At 42.7% G+C, this 18081-nt stretch overlaps 2 protein-coding genes across 2 annotated transcripts; one reads left to right on the forward strand and one right to left on the reverse strand.

The window, feature by feature from the left end:
- Nucleotides 1-6578: 6578 nt before the first annotated feature.
- Nucleotides 6579-10711, reverse strand: zic4 (zic family member 4; the record flags this gene model as incomplete). Its single annotated transcript, XM_084565641.1, has 3 exons — nucleotides 6579-7542; nucleotides 9547-10173; nucleotides 10282-10711. The coding sequence occupies 3 exons, from the start codon at nucleotides 10709-10711 to the stop codon at nucleotides 7103-7105; spliced, it is 1497 nt and encodes a 498-aa protein (XP_084421767.1). The 3' UTR covers nucleotides 6579-7102.
- Nucleotides 10712-13508: 2797 nt separating this feature from the next.
- On the forward strand, nucleotides 13509-17244 carry zic1 (zic family member 1 (odd-paired homolog, Drosophila)). Its single transcript, XM_084565912.1, has 3 exons — nucleotides 13509-15792; nucleotides 16195-16358; nucleotides 16815-17244. The coding sequence occupies exons 1-3, from the start codon at nucleotides 14832-14834 to the stop codon at nucleotides 17010-17012; spliced, it is 1323 nt and encodes a 440-aa protein (XP_084422038.1). The 5' UTR covers nucleotides 13509-14831; the 3' UTR covers nucleotides 17013-17244.
- The last annotated feature ends 837 nt before the right edge of the window (nucleotides 17245-18081 follow it).

Here is an 18081-nt window from a genome sequence, read left to right on the forward strand (position 1 = left end):
TCCTGCTTCGTGTTGCTTTGGACAGAATCAAGTGCGTTTAATTATTTTTTAAGATTCTTTAAAGTGTATACATTGAGACTTAATTTAATTCTCATTTTTTTCCTATTATTATTGTTGTTGTTATTATTATTATTGTTTAGTGGCGCTAAAGTTTCCACGGACACATAAAGCCCTGCTGACCTCTCTCTCTGAGGGACTTAAGTCTGGTTTACGCGTCAAACTGAAATTGCCTGCCGCTGAAAGGGGCTTTCTTTAATTCTCTTACCGGACGTGGGCTCGCTTTGTTTCAATACTGTCGTATCAAAATGATTGACAAAGTAATAAACGCGTCATGCTGCTGCATCTGATTATGCCGCGGCATTTGCATTGGACATTGAGGGGAATATGACAACCTTGACACACTGGGGATTTGCTCTGTCAAATAAACACGTCTCCAAGGATCTATATTGTTGCTCTGACAATACCTCCCATTCACTGAATTTCAAAGTATATTCCCGAGTTATGGTTTTGATCAAGCGTAGTTTTATTTTTTTTCTAAGTGCGTGGCGATCAGAGGTTAGGTCAGAGAGAGGGAAAATAATAATAATAAGGAAGGAATAAATAAATAAATAAATAAATAAATGCTCAGCCCGAGCGGAAATTAACTCTAAACCGCCGACTCTCTTCCATAATTAATATCTCCCCCTCCTTTCCACCTTCTCCTCTCTCTGTTTCTTTTTCTTCGTTTCGCAGGTTCACTCCTCCAAGAGGCTCTTGAAGCTGTAGTGGTCACACAAGCTGCGCGCACTGCAAAAAATATCAATTTTAACAAATCGTGCATTGCAGAGCACTTATTTTTCTTTCAGCAAGTGGGGGGAAAATCCTACTGGGGTGGATTTTACTTCAGGTAAACTTGTTTAAAAAAAAAATAAAAAATAAATCCTGGCACTGAAAAAAAAGAAAAAGAAAGAAAGAAAGTCTACTTCTAAAAATTATTTTAGAACACTTTTACGCAGTGTCGTGCGTAAAATTCACACTCCCAGAATGCGCTTTGAAATAAAAACGTTTAATACTTTTACACAGACTATTGGCATTATAGATGGAGGCCATTTATATCCCATGGCGTGGCCACCTCCAGCAGGTGATCCTGATGTCGTAACGTGTCAGCGGTGGCCTGACATAAGTATAATAATAGTTAATAGAGCGTGATAGAGAGAATGGTATTAAACCTAACAAAGATGTGTCAAAAGCAAAAAAAAGTCTATGTCTTCATTAGGCTTGATCTCCAAGGACCGTCGAACATTTCATTAGTGCGTAATTTATGAATGTTTGACAAATATTAAAGAGTATGTAAATATGAGAGGCATAATGTCTTTCCTGCGGGAGATGGCGAAATGACCCAAAGTCTTCGATACTGCTAGAGTGATCACATGCATTATGTTCCTCCTCAAACTGTGCATTTGCCTGTCTGTTTGGAACATATTTCCCATCTGACGTGTGAAATAGTGCAGATAAACCAATGATTCATAATACTGGCAGCATTTGCATCTCCTAATACTCTGTGTTACTTTGATATATGATGATATACTGTCTCTTTTATCGAGTGCACAACGCACTTTTGCCATTATGGCTCTGGCTAAACCAGTAGGAGGGTTTTTGTCCTAAAACGGTCCATTTCCTTGTTTGTGAACCACTTCCAGAAAAATCGTTATTTTATTTTTATTTCGGTCTCAGTGGCTACCTTAACTTCTGGGGTCGCTTTGTTCAGGGCAGGATCTTTTTTTTTGGACGCGTAAAACATGAGAAATAAGGCCTCGGGAGGGTTAACATTTCACTTTTAGCAACATTTAGTGGTTTGTTTTTGTTTTGTTTATTTTTAACTTGCCGATTCGCCGTGTCTCCTGTTTTGTTACATGCAGACACTAGAATCACATAAAGGTCGCCAGAAGATGATAAATTACTGTACAAACGTCAAATCAATTTATTCGCCAAAGGGCAAGTCCTCCAATTCATAATCGTTCATGCTGCATGATGCATGGCCCCCTTTCACCAATCTGAAGGATGTGACGCGTCATGTACAAAAATTCTGTAGCGCTGTTTGTGTTTTTACTTCAGAAACAAAAATGGGTTTAGTTTAAATTATTTACATGTAGGAAAATGAGCCGTGCATGCCTGCAGAACAAAGCAGGAAGCAATCCAGTGCACCATCAGATTACTGTTTACACTTGGAGCTGCTTAAAGAAAAGGGCACGTTTTAATTCCCCCACATTATTCTTCGTACGCACACAGTTTTTTTTTTTCTGCATGGACCCCAGCAACGTTCAGATCCGTACGTTTGCCCGAGCTGCAGCAACAAGTCCTCTGCTCGCTTTAATAACACAAGTCATCGCAGCTCTCGCTAACTATCCTCATCTCGGGCTGCATGCGGGATCAAATGAGAGAAGGAGATCTCACATCAAAAGAGCCCAAATGAGCGGGTCGCTGATTCATTCATGCAGCTGCATTGAGACCAAGGCCAACAGGCGTATCATACACTGAAAGGGAGCTGCTATTCAGAGTGCAGGTGTGAAGTATGTGGCACATTCTGCCATATAATGTGGAGGTTGTTAGAAATCCATGTTCGAGCCTATAGGCTACTGGGGGGCTGATTCGCATTGGAGGGAGCCCGCTCATCTATGAAAATAACTTAGTTTCCTGAAATCTGTGGATGACGGTAATCCTAAAACCTGGAGGGGTGGAGAAGAGAGAGAGAGAGAGGTGGAGAGAAAGAGAGAGAGAGGTGTAGAAGGAAGGAGGGGGTCTCCATATACTGGCACTGATTTTTATTTTTTCTTACTCCCCTCCAGGTTCTAAGATTGTGACTTATGTGCAGTTTGCCTGCTATATACAAAAGCTACCGCGGGGGTGTAGCCTTAAACCTGCCTCAGCTCCGCTTGCTCACCTTTTCTTTTTTTTTTTTTTACACGCGGAATACAGTTAATTTAGCTTTAAAGGCTGCCATAAATCTTTATGACGGAAGCTCGTGGCCGCCTATATATCACGGCCGTGTGATGGCGTAGATCCCCTAACCCTTGGTTGGTATCAGAATAAAAATATTCAATATTCCTGACAAGCTTTATGGTCGTAGTTAACTTGTGGGTGTGAGTCCTGACCTTGCTTGCGCACACTCCATCAAAGTCCGAGAAATAAGGCGTAGTGCTCCTTTACGAGGAATTATTCTGATAATAATATTTAAGTGTGGGAAAAATAATAAAACTGTAAAATAGTGATGTTTCGAGTTGTTGTTTTTTTGCGTCAATTCTAAGACGTGTTTAAGACATTAAAATATATTTATTTAGCGATTGTAATAAATCCATCTTTTTTTTTTGGGTCAGATCAGTGTGTTTTCAGAATGTCGTATTATAACACCTCTATCCTGCTTTTCCGGTCTGTTTCTCCTGGGTCTATTGTTGCACCTGTCTGTCTGTCTGTCTGTCTGTCTGTCTGTCTCTCTTTTTATTTTCCATGCCAATTTCGGCCACTTCATTCCTGATAATTATGACCTGGTTGGTGCTGGAGGTGCTGATGGTGGAGCTGAAGCGTGGGGTGGGCGTGGAGGAAAGGAGGGGTGGTGTGGAAAGGAGGGGAGGTGGGGTGGGGGGGTTACTGAGCCTTTTACTCCTAGACTGCTAATCCCCCTATTAAAGGGGCTTTGTTCAATAATGCCGGACAGTTTCCGGAAGTAGGATTACCGCTTCCATTATTTTACAAAGAAATGATATTTCACACTCAAATGAGCCTTAGGATGCAGCCGTGGAGGCGAGAGGGCCTCGCAAGAAAATGAAATAGATTCATTTTCTTTTTCTTTTCTTTTTTTGTAGCGCTTTGGAACTTTAAAACCTCCCACTTCTTTTATTTTTTTTTTCCTGTAATCAATGTGAATATGTATTTCCCGTGGAACTGCAGTGTCGCCACCAATTTTCCTGTTCTGCTCCTCGAGTGGACTAACGTTTGCGCCGTCTCTCCCTGTCTTGCACTCCTCCCATGCGCGCACACACGCGCACACACACACACACACACACACACACACACACACACACACACACACACACACACACACACACACCTGTTCTTGATTCTTGACCCTAAAGCTGATATCAGATCAGAGGTTGTCACTCAGCTGAAGGTGGGAAGCCCCTGATGAGTGAACCCAACGGGGCCAGTTGTTAAAGATCCTCCCTTACAGTTCTAACTGCCTCTGGTATTCCGTGTCTGCACGCCGGGAATTTAACTTTTACAGTAAAAGCAAACAGACATCATATGTTATCTCTGCTACGGCCAGTTCACACTCGACGCACTAAGTCTTTGGATCCGAACTCGCATGTAACCCGCTCAATTTCTGACTGAAGACAGGATGTTTATATTTGGACAAAGTCATAAATTATTCAGCCCAGTCTGTGTTGAATTATTAGGCATAGTAAAGGTCACTAAACTATTGCAGAGCAGACGTGAACAGTCCTGCAGCACCGGGGCACGATTTTATTTTTCTTTGTGGCTTCCAGATGAATCCAGCGCATTTTTTTTTGTCTTTTATCTGCGCCTGTAGCAAAGATCGCATTTTGGAATGCTCCAAATTGCTTGAGGAAATTGATAGTTGGACACACGCACCTCGTGTTTTAACTCGCCCCCTTGCTTATTTCCCCAAATCAAACGAGCTTTTAAATGTTGCTTATCCTTCACTTTCAGCGCTGAATGGGACGCGTTTTTACGCAGTTAGTTCTTGTCCCCTTTGACGACTGGAACTAAAAGCTTTAGACGGCCCAATAGAAAGGAGCCCAACAAATCGGTGACAAAAGGCTTTCCGTGTCATCAACGTCGTTCAGACGACCTAGAAGAATCCCTCTGATATTAACTTCCACTTCAAAGACCCTCTCTTTCAATTGAGATCCAACTATCTTGTTGTTTTTTTCTTCTTTTCTTCTTTTTTTTTCGCCCCGCACGCACAAGGGCTGCTGCCAAAAAAAAAAAAAGGCATCATCATCTTCTTCTTGGTTCTTCGGTGATTTTTTTTCTTCCTCATTTGCTTTGAGTTGGGCCTCTTCCACGGAGCAAACTGTCACGAACTTAACTAAACTCTATCAGAGAACTGCGTCCGTTTCCACCCACTTCTGCCTCAGTCAAGGCCAGAGCAAAAACCTAGCCCCTCCGCCAAAAGTTTTCCCAGAGCAGCAGAGGTCTCCGGTCTTTCTGTTAGCCTCATGTTTTCACTCTTCGAGCTACTTTTTTTTTTTTTTTTTTTTTTAATACATGTCTCATTTAAATTTATATAGTTAACCCCCTTCTGTCTGCAGGAACAGTTAATTTACACATCTATTGTTGAAATGTGCGGTTATCATTAAAGGCAGCTCGTGGTTTAATGTGTTTCATGTACGCAGCCTAAAATATATATATATATTTCTATGATTTTTGGTTCAACTTATCCATGGAGCAGTTCAACCCTCTTGCGCTGCGAGTCTATTATGGTGTGGGACAACTGCGTTTTAGCGGCTTCTCCTTTGATTGTCGTAAAGTAGGGCTGGAGCAAAAGAATATATTTTTTCTTCTTTATGCTGCCCTAGTCTGCAGCATAAAGGACATAGATTACCGTTTCCTACCCCATGGGAAGCAAATATTACATTCTTTAGAGCGGGCTTTTGAGTCCACGGACTTGGCCCCATATCATTTGAGTTTGACTTGGCTATTGCTATAGAAATCTTAATTCACCATGAGGATTCACCGTCGTGAAAAAAATGGCTCTTTGTACGAGGTGCTCTTTGAAGTCTGGATCAGAATATTGTAGCCTTTCATCAAACTCTGCCCACGTCTGCATCAAAACCACAGCTCAGCTGAGTAAGATTTAACACAAGTGGAGCACAATCCAGACCAGCCCCCCTCCCTTCATTTTTTTTTTTTTTAAACCAGGAAACACTTTAGAAAATACTATAAATATAATGTAAAGGAGGGAATTCATTGAAGTAAAATATGAGTTTTTCGTGGACCTGAACAGGAGCTGAGCTACAGGCGGCGTGGAAAAGAAGCAACAGATTTTCTTTCATGGAAATATTTTTAAAAAAGACATGTCAAATAACCAACAGTAAAAAAAAATAAATAAAAATAAAATAAATAAAAAATAAAAATAGCAAATCCTGCACTGAATTCCACACACCTGAATACTTCTCACGGTTTTCACTTTTGTTCATACAAGATTTATTCAAAATACTCACAAAGTACAAGGCAATTCGGTACGCGTTTTGAGTGCCGCTCGATTTGAAATATCCAAAAAGAAAAAAAAAAGAAAAATATATACTGACGACAATGATACAAAAAAAAAAAAAAAAAAATCACAAAATGCCCACTTTGATAAAACATTTATAATTTCACGGTCGTATATCAAATACTGCAGGCTTATGAAACAGCTGATTTGTTGACCCTCTGCACAAATGGGGGAGGAAAGGAAAGGAGGAGACGTTGTAAACATAAAACGTTTGTACAAATAACTGCAGTAAATCAGCAAGAAGCTGCTCTGAGACAGATCCTTACAAAAAAAAGAATTGGAAAGAAAAAAAAATCATCAACATCAACACATCGAAACGTACAAAATTTACAAATGTACACTTTAGCTCTAATTGAAACATGCACTTTGGTTCCATGATACAAAATCCCTCAATGTCAGGTTGAAAAATAAATAAAAACATATTTAAGTCAAAACTCGAATTTACAAAATCATTTTACACCAACATGCCTAGCCTACAATAATGCACCACGTTGTCTAACAGATTTACACGACTCTCTCCACAAGTTGGACCAGTGGGCCGTCACGGCGTTCAGGCACCGAGCCAAACATTTTTCTTTTTCTTTTTTTTTTAATAAGTAAGATTTGAAAATATATTCTTTTATTGTGCCTTTAAACTAGCACGACTTTAAGGTTAGCTCGTTTTCCCTCCAATGTGGTTAAATGCGTCTCTTGGCTCTTGTTTGGTGGCTCATCCAAAAAGAGGGGACCAGTGGGCCTTCGCAGGCAATCGGCACCGAAGCCAAACCATTTTTAATAGCTCAGCTCTTGAAAATGTGTCACTCGTGGCACCTGGTTTCAGATTAGCTGGGGCTAAAACGCGTCTCTGTGCTCTGGGTTTCTGTAAGGTGGCTCGTCTGCGGGGTCGGGTGTGGAGTGCCCGCTGGGTGGTGTTTGGGCACCGCTGGCACCTGAGCTGTGGCACACGTACCATTCACTTAAATTCGCGGGCTGGGAGGCTCCCACCGGCTCCGACAGCACCGAGGAGCCCCCTGGCTCCCGGCCCAAGTCTGAGGAGGGGGACACCAGGGAAGGGGTCGAGGACTCGTAGCCTGAACTGGGCGGAGGGGACTTGCAGTGCACCTTCATGTGTTTCCTCAGGGAGCTGGGGTGCGTGTAGGACTTATCGCAGCCTCTCACTTTGCAGTTGTAGGGCTTATCGCTGGTGTGGACGTGGGAGTGCTTTTTCCGGTCGCTGCTGTTGGCGAAGCGTCTGTCACAGCCGTCAAATTCACATTTGAAGGGCTTCTCACCTGTTAACAGTGATGGCGATAAAATAGAAATGCGTGAATTAAAGAAGTGGCACGTTCAAAGACACATTTAATAATCATCCTCATAGCTTTTGATATGCATTCATTTGTGCACGCCCTTCCAGTTTCTCACAACTAAACCAGGGCAGCCTTTATGGATGCAACAAATATCCAAGTATATGTGCCCCAAAAATACATAAATTAACGAGGTTAAAATATGTCACTAGGCTGTCAAACCTTACTTATTTTTTGTCAAGTTTTCAAATTGAATTGATAATATTTGTTGTGTATTTACAGTAAACACACTCTCCCCCTACTTGCAGGGCAATAAAGTTTGCCAGTACTTGGACAAACCCGCCATGACTCTCAGTCTGGTGTAAACAGGAGGGCTGAACCCCTACTGTCTTGGGTCTATACCTGGCGTCTGCATGCATCAAAACAGACAAGCTCCTACCACAGACGTAGCAGGCCTAAAACCAACTGAAAATAATGATAAATGGAAGTGCTGCCACAGCCAGGCTTCACGCACACTTTGGTAACCGTCTGCTATTTGAATCCTGAACACGGTTGTGGTCTGGCTCTAATGTTTTATTATCAATTTTTTTTTGGCGTCTTAATAACAAGTATGTCTACCTGATTATGACAAGGCAAAAAAAAAAAAAAAAAAAAAAGACAATCTGAATAAATTACACGGAAATCATCCACTGCTGATTTTTCTCCTCCGATTAAAGCTTTTGAGAATATGTAATTGCCTCTGTCTAATTACACTTGCGGGTTGAATATCAATTTGACCTTCAGCTGTTGGGTTGAGAGAGCCAATCAAGGATATTAGTGTAGTACAAGAAACAGTCGAGGAACAGACCCCAGGGGCAGCCCCAGTCATAACCACACTTTCGGATAGGTTTTAAACATGATACCAAAGACCAGGCCCCTTGGGAGTCAACACACAGAAATAATTTAACAGATTTGTACTTAGGTAATGTGAGCAAATTATATGAATAATACATAGGGCGCAGAAACGGAGCAGAGGGGGAGTGCCACGCAGCCACCGATAAAAAGGAATGTAGTATTAATTTACAAGTCTGACTCGACATTTCGAGGCCTTTCTTTTTCTTTTTTTTTTTTCGCCCTCCTAGATTCAGCGCGTCACTAGGTCACAGAGGCAAGCAGCCATATTGCACCATTATATGTTTTTAGAGTCAAATCGGAGCTGCTACACATCAGTCATTATACGCGCAGTGAGCTGTGCTAACCTGTAAATTGTTTAAGCTGTCAACTGCACTTGTCAACTTGTTGCTTTGGCTACAGTGATTTCCCAAAAGCATTATTGCATAATGTTATGCTCTCCTTTTGGAAATGTGAAGCAGCTAAGGCTCCAGCTCGTGGTAGTAAAATAAAACGAACCCCTATAAATCAAACAATGCAGCAAGTCCGACCTCTTCTTATTAGTAATAATAATATTAATTAAACTAGAGGAGAGTGCAAAGGGCTAGCTAATCAACAAGTGGCTTATGATAACAGAAATAAAAACATCACCACATCATCATATCAGTTACTGATTGCGAAGATGCACCTTTCCAACTTTGCAGCCAGTCACGTCTGGCATGCTCTAAGCTACTTGGACGAGACCTGACGTGGGCCTCAGTCTTTGTGCTGTGGTGTAAACAAGAGGTTGAACCGTCAAACGCATGAGTGAGCAGTACCATAATCCCTAAACCCAACCTTTGTGGAACTTGCGAGCGCTGATGCAATTCATAACAAACAGGTGGCCACTATAGCTGTTGCGTCCTGACGGCATTAGCAGCAGCAGCAGCATCACACACTGATTAATTATTGTCATAAGACTATATTCAAATGCGTAAAAATCACATTAAAGCTCGTTTAAAAAACGTACTTTACAATTACGTGCACAAATAGTGAATTCCAACATGCAATTTAATAATTTCATTGCATATATTATGGTACATCTTTAACATTTCTACAGTTATGCATATAAAGCTTACTGACCTGTGTGCGTCCTTTTGTGAATCTTGAGATTCTCGGATCTTGCAAACACTTTCCCACAACCAGGGAACGGACATGGAAACGGTTTCTCTCCGGTGTGCACTCGAATGTGATTTACAAGTTTGTACTTTGCTTTGAACGGTTTGCCTTCCCTCGGACACTCTTCCCAAAAACATATATGGTTCGCTTGCTCTGGTCCTCCGACGTGCTCCACGGTCACATGCGTTACGAGTTCGTGCATGGTGCTGTAAGTTTTGGAGCAAAGTTTCTTCGGCGAATGCTCCGGCTCCAGCCACTTGCAAATAAGCTCTTGCTTTATCGGCTGCCTCATGTAGCGGAAAAAAGCACCGGCTCCGTGGTGGTGGTGGTGGTGAGCGCTCAGATTCATGTTTAGATTCAGCCCACCGTAGCCATGCAAAGGCGAGGCGGAGAACGGATCAGCCCTGGAGTTTGCCACTTGACTCAAGTGATCAGACCTAACATACATTTCTCCAGGTAGTCCTAACCTTATTTGTCCATTCAACGCTTGGCCACCCGGTGATCCGCTAGAAGGCTGCTCGTGGTGGAGTCCGGAGAAGAGGGTATGGTTCCCAGCGTCAGGGTGATGACCATAGTGTCCGGGATAGCTACCTGTTGTTGAGACAAACATTCCGTGGTGAGAGGCTGAACCAGCAGTCTGGTCAGACAGTACTGGCATGGCTTGAGCTGTCAGATCTCTCCGGATGAGGAAATCCCTACCTGCGGATAAAGCCTGGGCGGTGTGAGACATAGAATAGGGGACCGATGTCGCCTGAACCGGGCCAAAAGCTCCCGTTTGACTGGAGACCACTTCACTGTGGCCTGCCATATGATGATTGTGGTGGTGGTGGTGATGGTGGTGGGGATAATGATGGGCTGGGCTGATTTTGAGGGCCGCGGAGTGCCCCATGTGTTCTGGCCCGAATGGACTCGGCCCCAGGCGGGGTTCCGCAGTAATCTCCCCAGGGTGCGAGTGAGCCATTGAGTGTGGATGGCTGCTGAACCCCGGGAAGCCTGTCACGCTCTGAGGGGTATGGTGGTGATGATGGTGATGGTGGTGAGCCCCTGCCAAGTCAACTAATCTCAGCGCCGTGTTCCGTTTGGAAAACGTAGGGTCCATCACGGGGCTTCCCAATGCATCCACGCTCATTACTTCCTAATTTTAGAATAACTTGACAGCAGGCAAAATAATAATGATGATGACAAATATATTTTAATCGCAATGAAAAATAAAGAAAAAAAACTTTATAAAGTTAAGTCTATCTGCAGACTACATGGAATCCCATTCGGTTGAGAGGCAGCAGCAGGACGCTTTGATACTGAATAGAGATTCATGGTAGGCGCTGCAGCCCGTGGAGCTAAACAATCACCCTGCGCTCTAATTGGTCAGAGCTCTGTGATTGACGTCACCAGTGACAGTTTCCAACGTGAAGAAAAATGTCTTAGTGACAGCAAGCCGTCAGCGCGCATGCGCAGTGCCTCGGGCAACGCTGGAGAAAAATAGTTGTTATGCAAAGGTTATTGTACAATAAAACTCCTAAAAAGTTGATCCAGATATATAGTCGCTTTTCTTTTTGTCGCAGCGAACAAAGGATGCGCGGCTATGAAATAGCAATTTCCCCACTTTGATCACGCGATTACAAAACAGACTTCCTCGAAACCGTATGCATATTGTCACTATAAAAGTTGTAAGGATCATAAATAATGCAGTGATATCTTCATTTTGCAGTGCAACGTACGAGAGCTGCAACTTTACGCACAAATTACGCACAGCTTTACGCACGTAAAAGATCCGTGTCAGCGAAGGAAACCCGGTGCAAAGGAAATCTCCACGTGGGAGTTTAAAATAGTCCGGAGTACATACCATTAATATGCGCTTTGATAAATGCCCATATTTACATATCCAGCCGCCTGCGCTTCAGCGCGTACTACAGTGCTGACTCCGTGCTCTGCCTGGTGGGATCCGTGTGTGTAGTATTGTGTGAATAGGGAGAGCTGCGGCCATTGTCCCGAGGAAAAAAAATGTAATGGACGGGACCTGTTGTTATGATCCGGGGTAATTTTGCTTTAGACCCAGGACGGCAGCAGATGAGGGTCACAGGAGGTGGTGCCGTCGCAGACTTAAGTCCAAAATAAAACGTGTGTGTACTGTAAGTATCGGTTACTACAATCTTATATTACACAGGATACACTCTAATTATAATTTTCTCATTTTGTCTGAATACTTAAAAGCAATATATTATGGGTAATAACAAAATTCCGTATCGTTTTATAAATTGTGCGCCACTCATTGATTTTTTTTATATGAACTTTGTCTCTTTAAACCGCCAGCCGACAAACAGAGGTGTTTTCAATAAATGTGAAGTTAGTAACATGTTGAGTAATGCGTTCATGTTACTGCACACGGGCGATGGTCTTTTTTTTCCGTCTCACGGTTCGGTGGAAATTTTCGGAATTTTCCTGAGTATCACAACCACTGTCTTTGTAATATTTGTAATATTTTCCCTTGTAGTGCTTTCATTACTTAGACCTTTATTCGTCAACTTTCAAGCTTATGAGTCATGTCATGCATTCTGCCTCAAAATATCTGGACTAGTTTTTTTAGAAAAAAAAATGTTTGAGGTGAAATTAAATGTCTGTAGTTGCACACAAAAGAGTAAAAGTACTGCGTGAAGGGACCGTATAGTGAGTCACATGCCGCTGTGATCAATCTGATATCAATTATGAAGTGCTTTTAAAGCGTTGTCTGACTTGTGCGTTTTTTGTCAGAGTTGTAAAACTACAACCCAAATTTATTGCCACAGTCGCTCGTGAGTATTCCACCCTCACACACTTCTTTTTTTTTTCTTTATAAAAAAAACCCCTCTAAAGTGGACATAATATGAACGTTTTCAGATGACTCTATGCGTCCTTCTCAGACACAGTAATTTAAATTAAGCATTTAATATGCTCAATTGCAGGATATTTCAGGACATTTTTTTTGTATGATAAAATGAGGCTTCAAAACTTAATTCCTCTTGGGCATTTCTATGAATTGACTTGTCAAAATCTTTGCTGACGGCGTCATATCGAGCACGTTAAGAAATTGAGTCAATATTTGGAAACATGACGGATCCAAAAGATGTTTATTAAATGGCCTTTGCGCCTGGGGTTCACGAGGCTCACAGCTGTAGCCTTCAGGGGCATCACAGCACCGGCGTAACGCAAAACTTTGAAGTGCTATTTCTGGTCCAAGTTGTGCACTCACTCACTCACTCTTGGAGACAAGCAAGCAGAGGAGTTGTTTAACAAATGCTGAAAATTGCAGCGAGGTCTCATAAAACGCCACTTTTGCTGCTCTGGCTTATGGCTGCCTTCACTGTAAATCCTTAACAACCTCTTAGTGAGATTTTTAAATTCTGCACATTAAGATCCTGACACTAAACGCACAGTGGCCCTTTAAAGAGGGTGTGTTTTACGCATTAGGATTAAATATATTACAGCATTTTTGAGGCACATAAGAAACTTTAAAGGCGCTTCCAGAGTTTTGCACAATTCCAGCAACGTCTTTCCTGACACACACACACTTACCAGATTAGACTCACTTGGTCTTAGTATTTAACCTCCTCTTTTGTCTTTCCCATTTTTCAGTGATATGCAATTCTTACCGTTTTCCACCTGTTGAAAAATCCCTCCAAAATATGTAAAGCAGTATTGTGGTGCACCTAAAAAGTCGGATCAAGTTGTAGGTCTACTTGTAAAGTTGAGAACAACAAAACTTCATCCCTTTCCTTGGTCTCCTATGACTGACTTGGAGAACGCTCTTAGAAACTAGCCTAGTAGCCAAGAAGATATTTTAATGGTTCGCATGGCACGTCTGTGCATGTGGCTTTGAACTCTAGCAGCCGGAGGTTCCTGCAGAGAGCGCCGCAAATCCCACTTGATAACTTCGACAACCCACAACGTTTTACACACGGGCTATGCATCACCGGCCTGCAGGATGAAAAAAAAACAAAAAACGAGTTAGCTGCACAAGCACGGCCAAACCGTGATGGATACATTAGGCCTAGCAGTGGATCCAAGTTAAACACTGGCCTAAACTATTCAAGGTAACCCCTATGAACGTGCTGGTGAGCATGATGTGGAAATCTAAAGCGCAGATGTTCCTATGGTGTGAGCTCCAGTGGACGCAGAAACACTGCGTTCAAGTGAGAGTGAGCTGGAAAACACAGTGTGCACAGGAGGCACGCGACAAAACACTGTGTGTGTGTTGAAGTGAGAGGGATAAGTTGATAATAACAGGCCTTTTACGAGTGATGACAGTGGATAGACTCTCTATCAAACCTCGGGGCTTCCCATGGGGTTTTGAGGTTAAACTTGTCCCTCCATACCTGTGCCTGATACAATGAGGGTCCACGTTAGGATGCTGGATGGTTGGTTTAGTGCCCTCACTGCTGCCAGTCACGTGTAAGGAATGAGATCACTGTCATATGATTGATATTTTATAGAATGTAGACAAAAAGAGATCGAATCCACCTATCTATTTATCCATCTATCCATATATCATACATGCATCCATCCATCCAATTACACAACAAAGGGGCGTGCTTGGTAATCTAATAGCCCCAGGTTAACAAAGACAATCTGACACATTTGGCTTATGAACTCTCTGCACTATGTGGCAGCAACACGTTCCTCGACTCTCCGCTTCCCACCAGGCCAATTGTTGTTTTCTGTTCCACAACTTCTGTTTTGCTGTTATTCAGCCTTTTAACCAAATTCACAGTCAGCAATCTCACAATATCTGGGATTGATGATGCAAAGAGGCCAATAGAAGTGTGGGCCCTGCACCGTGGATTGTTATTTGGTGAGTGGATGTTATTGGGGGGAAAGGGTCTCCGCCAATCGACGGGCAGCTCCGGGGCCACGTGACCGCCCCCCTCCTCTCCCATTCATCAGGGCTGGACTGTGTTGTCTTTTCAATTCATTTATCTGCAGGAATGATTGCGACTATCAGTCTAGAGCTCACCGCCTGACTGAGGAGGTGAAAGTTGCGCCACAGGAAGATAAACCGCAAAAGACAATATTGCATGTATACATGATTTTGCGTGTGCATCGGATGAGCGCTATAGGGGAATTCCTCGCGTCTTAGAAAGTAAACAGAAAATCGGTGGATTCGAGAGTTTGTCCAGTCCGGTGCGGTCCAACAGATACAGAGAGGGGGAGGAAGAATATCTGTGCGTGGTTTTTTGATTTCTGCTCTCAGTCGTCTCGGCGAGTCTAGACTGAAGATGCTCTTGGACGCAGGACCGCAGTATCCCACCATAGGAGTCACTACTTTCGGCTCCTCTCGGCATCACTCAACAGGCGAAGTCACAGAGAGAGAAGTGGCGTTGGGGATAAATCCGTTCGCGGATGGGATGGGCGCCTTCAAAATAAACCACAGCTCCCACGATATTGGCTCCGGACAGACGGCGTTTTCCTCCCAGGCGCCCGGCTACGCAGCAGCAGCCCTGGGACACCATCACCACCCGACCCACGTTGGCTCTTACTCCACGGCGGCTTTCAACTCCACCAGGGACTTTCTCTTCAGAAATCGGGGTTTCGGGGATGCCACCGGGGCGCAGCACAGTTTGTTCGCCTCCGGAAGTTTCGCAGGGCCACATGGACACTCAGATGCAGCGGGGCACCTGCTCTTCCCAGGGCTCCACGAGCAAGCGGCGAGCCACGCGTCTTCCAACGTGGTCAACAGCCAGATGCGGCTGGGCTTCTCGGGGGACATGTACGGACGCGCCGACCAGTATGGCCACGTTACAAGCCCGAGGTCCGACCACTACGCTTCGACCCAGCTGCACGGCTATGGCCCCATGAACATGAATATGGCCGCACACCACGGAGCAGGGGCCTTCTTTCGATACATGAGGCAGCCGATCAAGCAAGAGCTCATCTGCAAGTGGATCGAGCCGGAGCAGCTGACGAATCCCAAAAAGTCGTGCAACAAAACTTTTAGCACGATGCACGAGCTGGTGACCCATCTGACGGTGGAGCATGTGGGGGGACCAGAGCAGACCAACCACATTTGCTTCTGGGAGGACTGCTCCAGAGAAGGGAAGCCGTTCAAAGCCAAATACAAACTTGTAAATCATATCAGAGTACACACCGGAGAAAAGCCCTTTCCGTGCCCGTTCCCCGGCTGTGGCAAAGTATTTGCCCGATCGGAAAATCTAAAAATTCACAAAAGGACTCACACCGGTAAGATCCGCACAGATTTACCGCTTTACACTGCCTCACCAGTGCTGACAGTGTCCTATCCGAAATATGCATGCGCTCCGGGTTATTATTTATTAGGCAGCTGCAGTCTCTCCAATGGCGTCAGTGCTGACAGAAAAGATCTCATAAGATTTTTTTTACGTCTTGATATTTTAGATGAAAATTATTCCGTGTGACAGTTGATTGAATTTAATTATGTGATTTAATTCTACATGGTTTAAGTCAAATATGTTCACAGCCCAAGAAAAAGCAGGAAAAAAAACGAAAGGAAAAATATTCTTCATGTTACTGTTTTTTTTTTTAAAGAAAATTATGCACACTGTGAATTTTGAAAATCTGTCAAGTGTTAAGCGTTGCACTTTTGTCTCCCTTTGCTGCGTTTAGGTGAGAAGCCTTTTAAGTGTGAGTTTGAAGGCTGCGACAGGCGATTTGCAAACAGCAGTGACCGCAAGAAACACATGCACGTCCACACGTCGGACAAGCCCTATCTGTGCAAAATGTGCGACAAGTCATACACACATCCCAGCTCCCTCCGAAAACACATGAAGGTAAAACACCCGGATTTAAATCATTATTGTTTTATTATTATTATTATGTCATCCTTCGTTGTTTACTTGGCTACAAAATCAGGAAATTTAGACTTAAGGATAAATTGTGCTTTTGTTGATTTAGGTCGTAAAATGAGTGTTTATATCGTGTGATTTTTTTTTTTTTTTAATTAAAAAAATGTGTTGTTTTTTTCCTGCATAAACAGAGAAGTTAATTTGCCTTGACACTTTCTTTCTTCCTTTTTTTCAAGCGACAAATCAGATTAAGATCTTAATGAGAATAATTATGTTTTGGGTTTGCTTTGTTTTTCTGCAGATGTCCAAAGCAGTCAGATTAGGCTTTTTAATTGTGTCTTGTGCTTGAAACAAAACAAAACGAAGACAAACACAGTGTGTGCAGGGTGGATTATTTTTTTTTTTTAAGAAACTTATATCTCTTTTTTGTCATTATTACAGGTCCACGAATCCACCAATCCGGGACCGCAGCCATCTCCAGCGGCCAGTTCAGGGTACGAGTCCTCCACGCCTCCCACCATAGTATCACCGTCCACAGAGAACCAGAGCAGCAGCTCCATATCACCAGCAGCCTCAGCAGTACACCACACAACCAGCCACAGCGCGCTGTCGTCAAATTTCAATGAATGGTACGTGTAAATATTTTTGAACACAAAAAAAGTGGGGGAAAAAAAGAGACTGCAGATTTTTTTTTTTTTTCTTTTTTAAAGCTGCTTGGAATCAAAGACTTTATAAAAATCAGCCAGTGAAACGTGGACTGAGAAAACACGGGAGAGCCCCCCACCCCCACCCCTAACGATCAATTAAAGGCTGTCTTAATGTCAGTGAATGCATGGACAAAAAGGAGGCGAGGACAGCCACCAAGTTAAACTTTCCCCCTCAATATTCCTTTATTTTTTACTGAGAGACTGAGGGAAAAAAACGAGATCTCAAAAAGCATGCTATCTCCGGGTAGAGGCCTGAATTTTCTTTTTTGTACATAAGGATTTCACCAAGTTTTGGGGGAAAAAATGTAATATTTTATTTTGTAAATATCACAGTTTAAGGGAATTTGTGAAAAATGTGGTCCCTAGATATATGGAAAAATGAAATGGTTTTAAGAATATCGCGATGAATAGACTTCATTGAAAAGAATGTTATAGTTGTGTACCAAATGTGAATTATTCAGTATTACTACAGTCTACACGTCGACCTAACCGACTCTTAGTATTAATGTGCTTTTTGTAGCCTATTCAGTGCAACATTTTCGTCCAAGGTCCAGTTTGAGTAGCACAGTAATCATTGTTGTTATTTAATGTCATGTCGATAAATCGTGTAGTGGAAGCCTGAAATTCCGTGTCAATCTGTTTATGTACGTGATAAATATAAAAAAAAATCTCTGTCAATTACTTTGTCTGAAAGGAAGTATTATTACATGTAAGAAGTAGCTCAATTTTCCATATTTATCCGCATGTAAAGGACCGGTAACATGTTTAGAAATGATCGGTATTTATGGAGAAATGCGCTCGTATGTAAAATTTAGTTTACAAAAAAAAAAAAAAAAAAATGTTTGGATACATTTCGTACTATATTAAAGGATTCAAAAAAAAAATAATAATAATGCAACGAGGTTTCATCAGTGTTTTGATCTCAACGTGAGTGTGGTATGGAACTGCAAATGGGTGCATCGAATATAGGAAAATTGGACCAAAGCAGGCTCTTAATAGGA

Source organism: Chelon labrosus, assembly GCF_963514085.1.
Source record: "Chelon labrosus genome assembly, chromosome: 18".
Classification (NCBI taxonomy): domain Eukaryota; kingdom Metazoa; phylum Chordata; class Actinopteri; order Mugiliformes; family Mugilidae; genus Chelon; species Chelon labrosus.

Coding starts and splice junctions, on each gene's coding strand:
- zic1 (XM_084565912.1), top strand. CDS start 14,832: ATGCTCTTGGACGCAGGACCGCAGTATCCCACCATAGGAGTCACTACT. Junction 15,793..16,194: donor TCACAAAAGGACTCACACCG/GTAAGATCCGCA, acceptor TGCTGCGTTTAG/GTGAGAAGCCTTTTAAGTGT. Junction 16,359..16,814: donor CCCTCCGAAAACACATGAAG/GTAAAACACCCG, acceptor TCATTATTACAG/GTCCACGAATCCACCAATCC.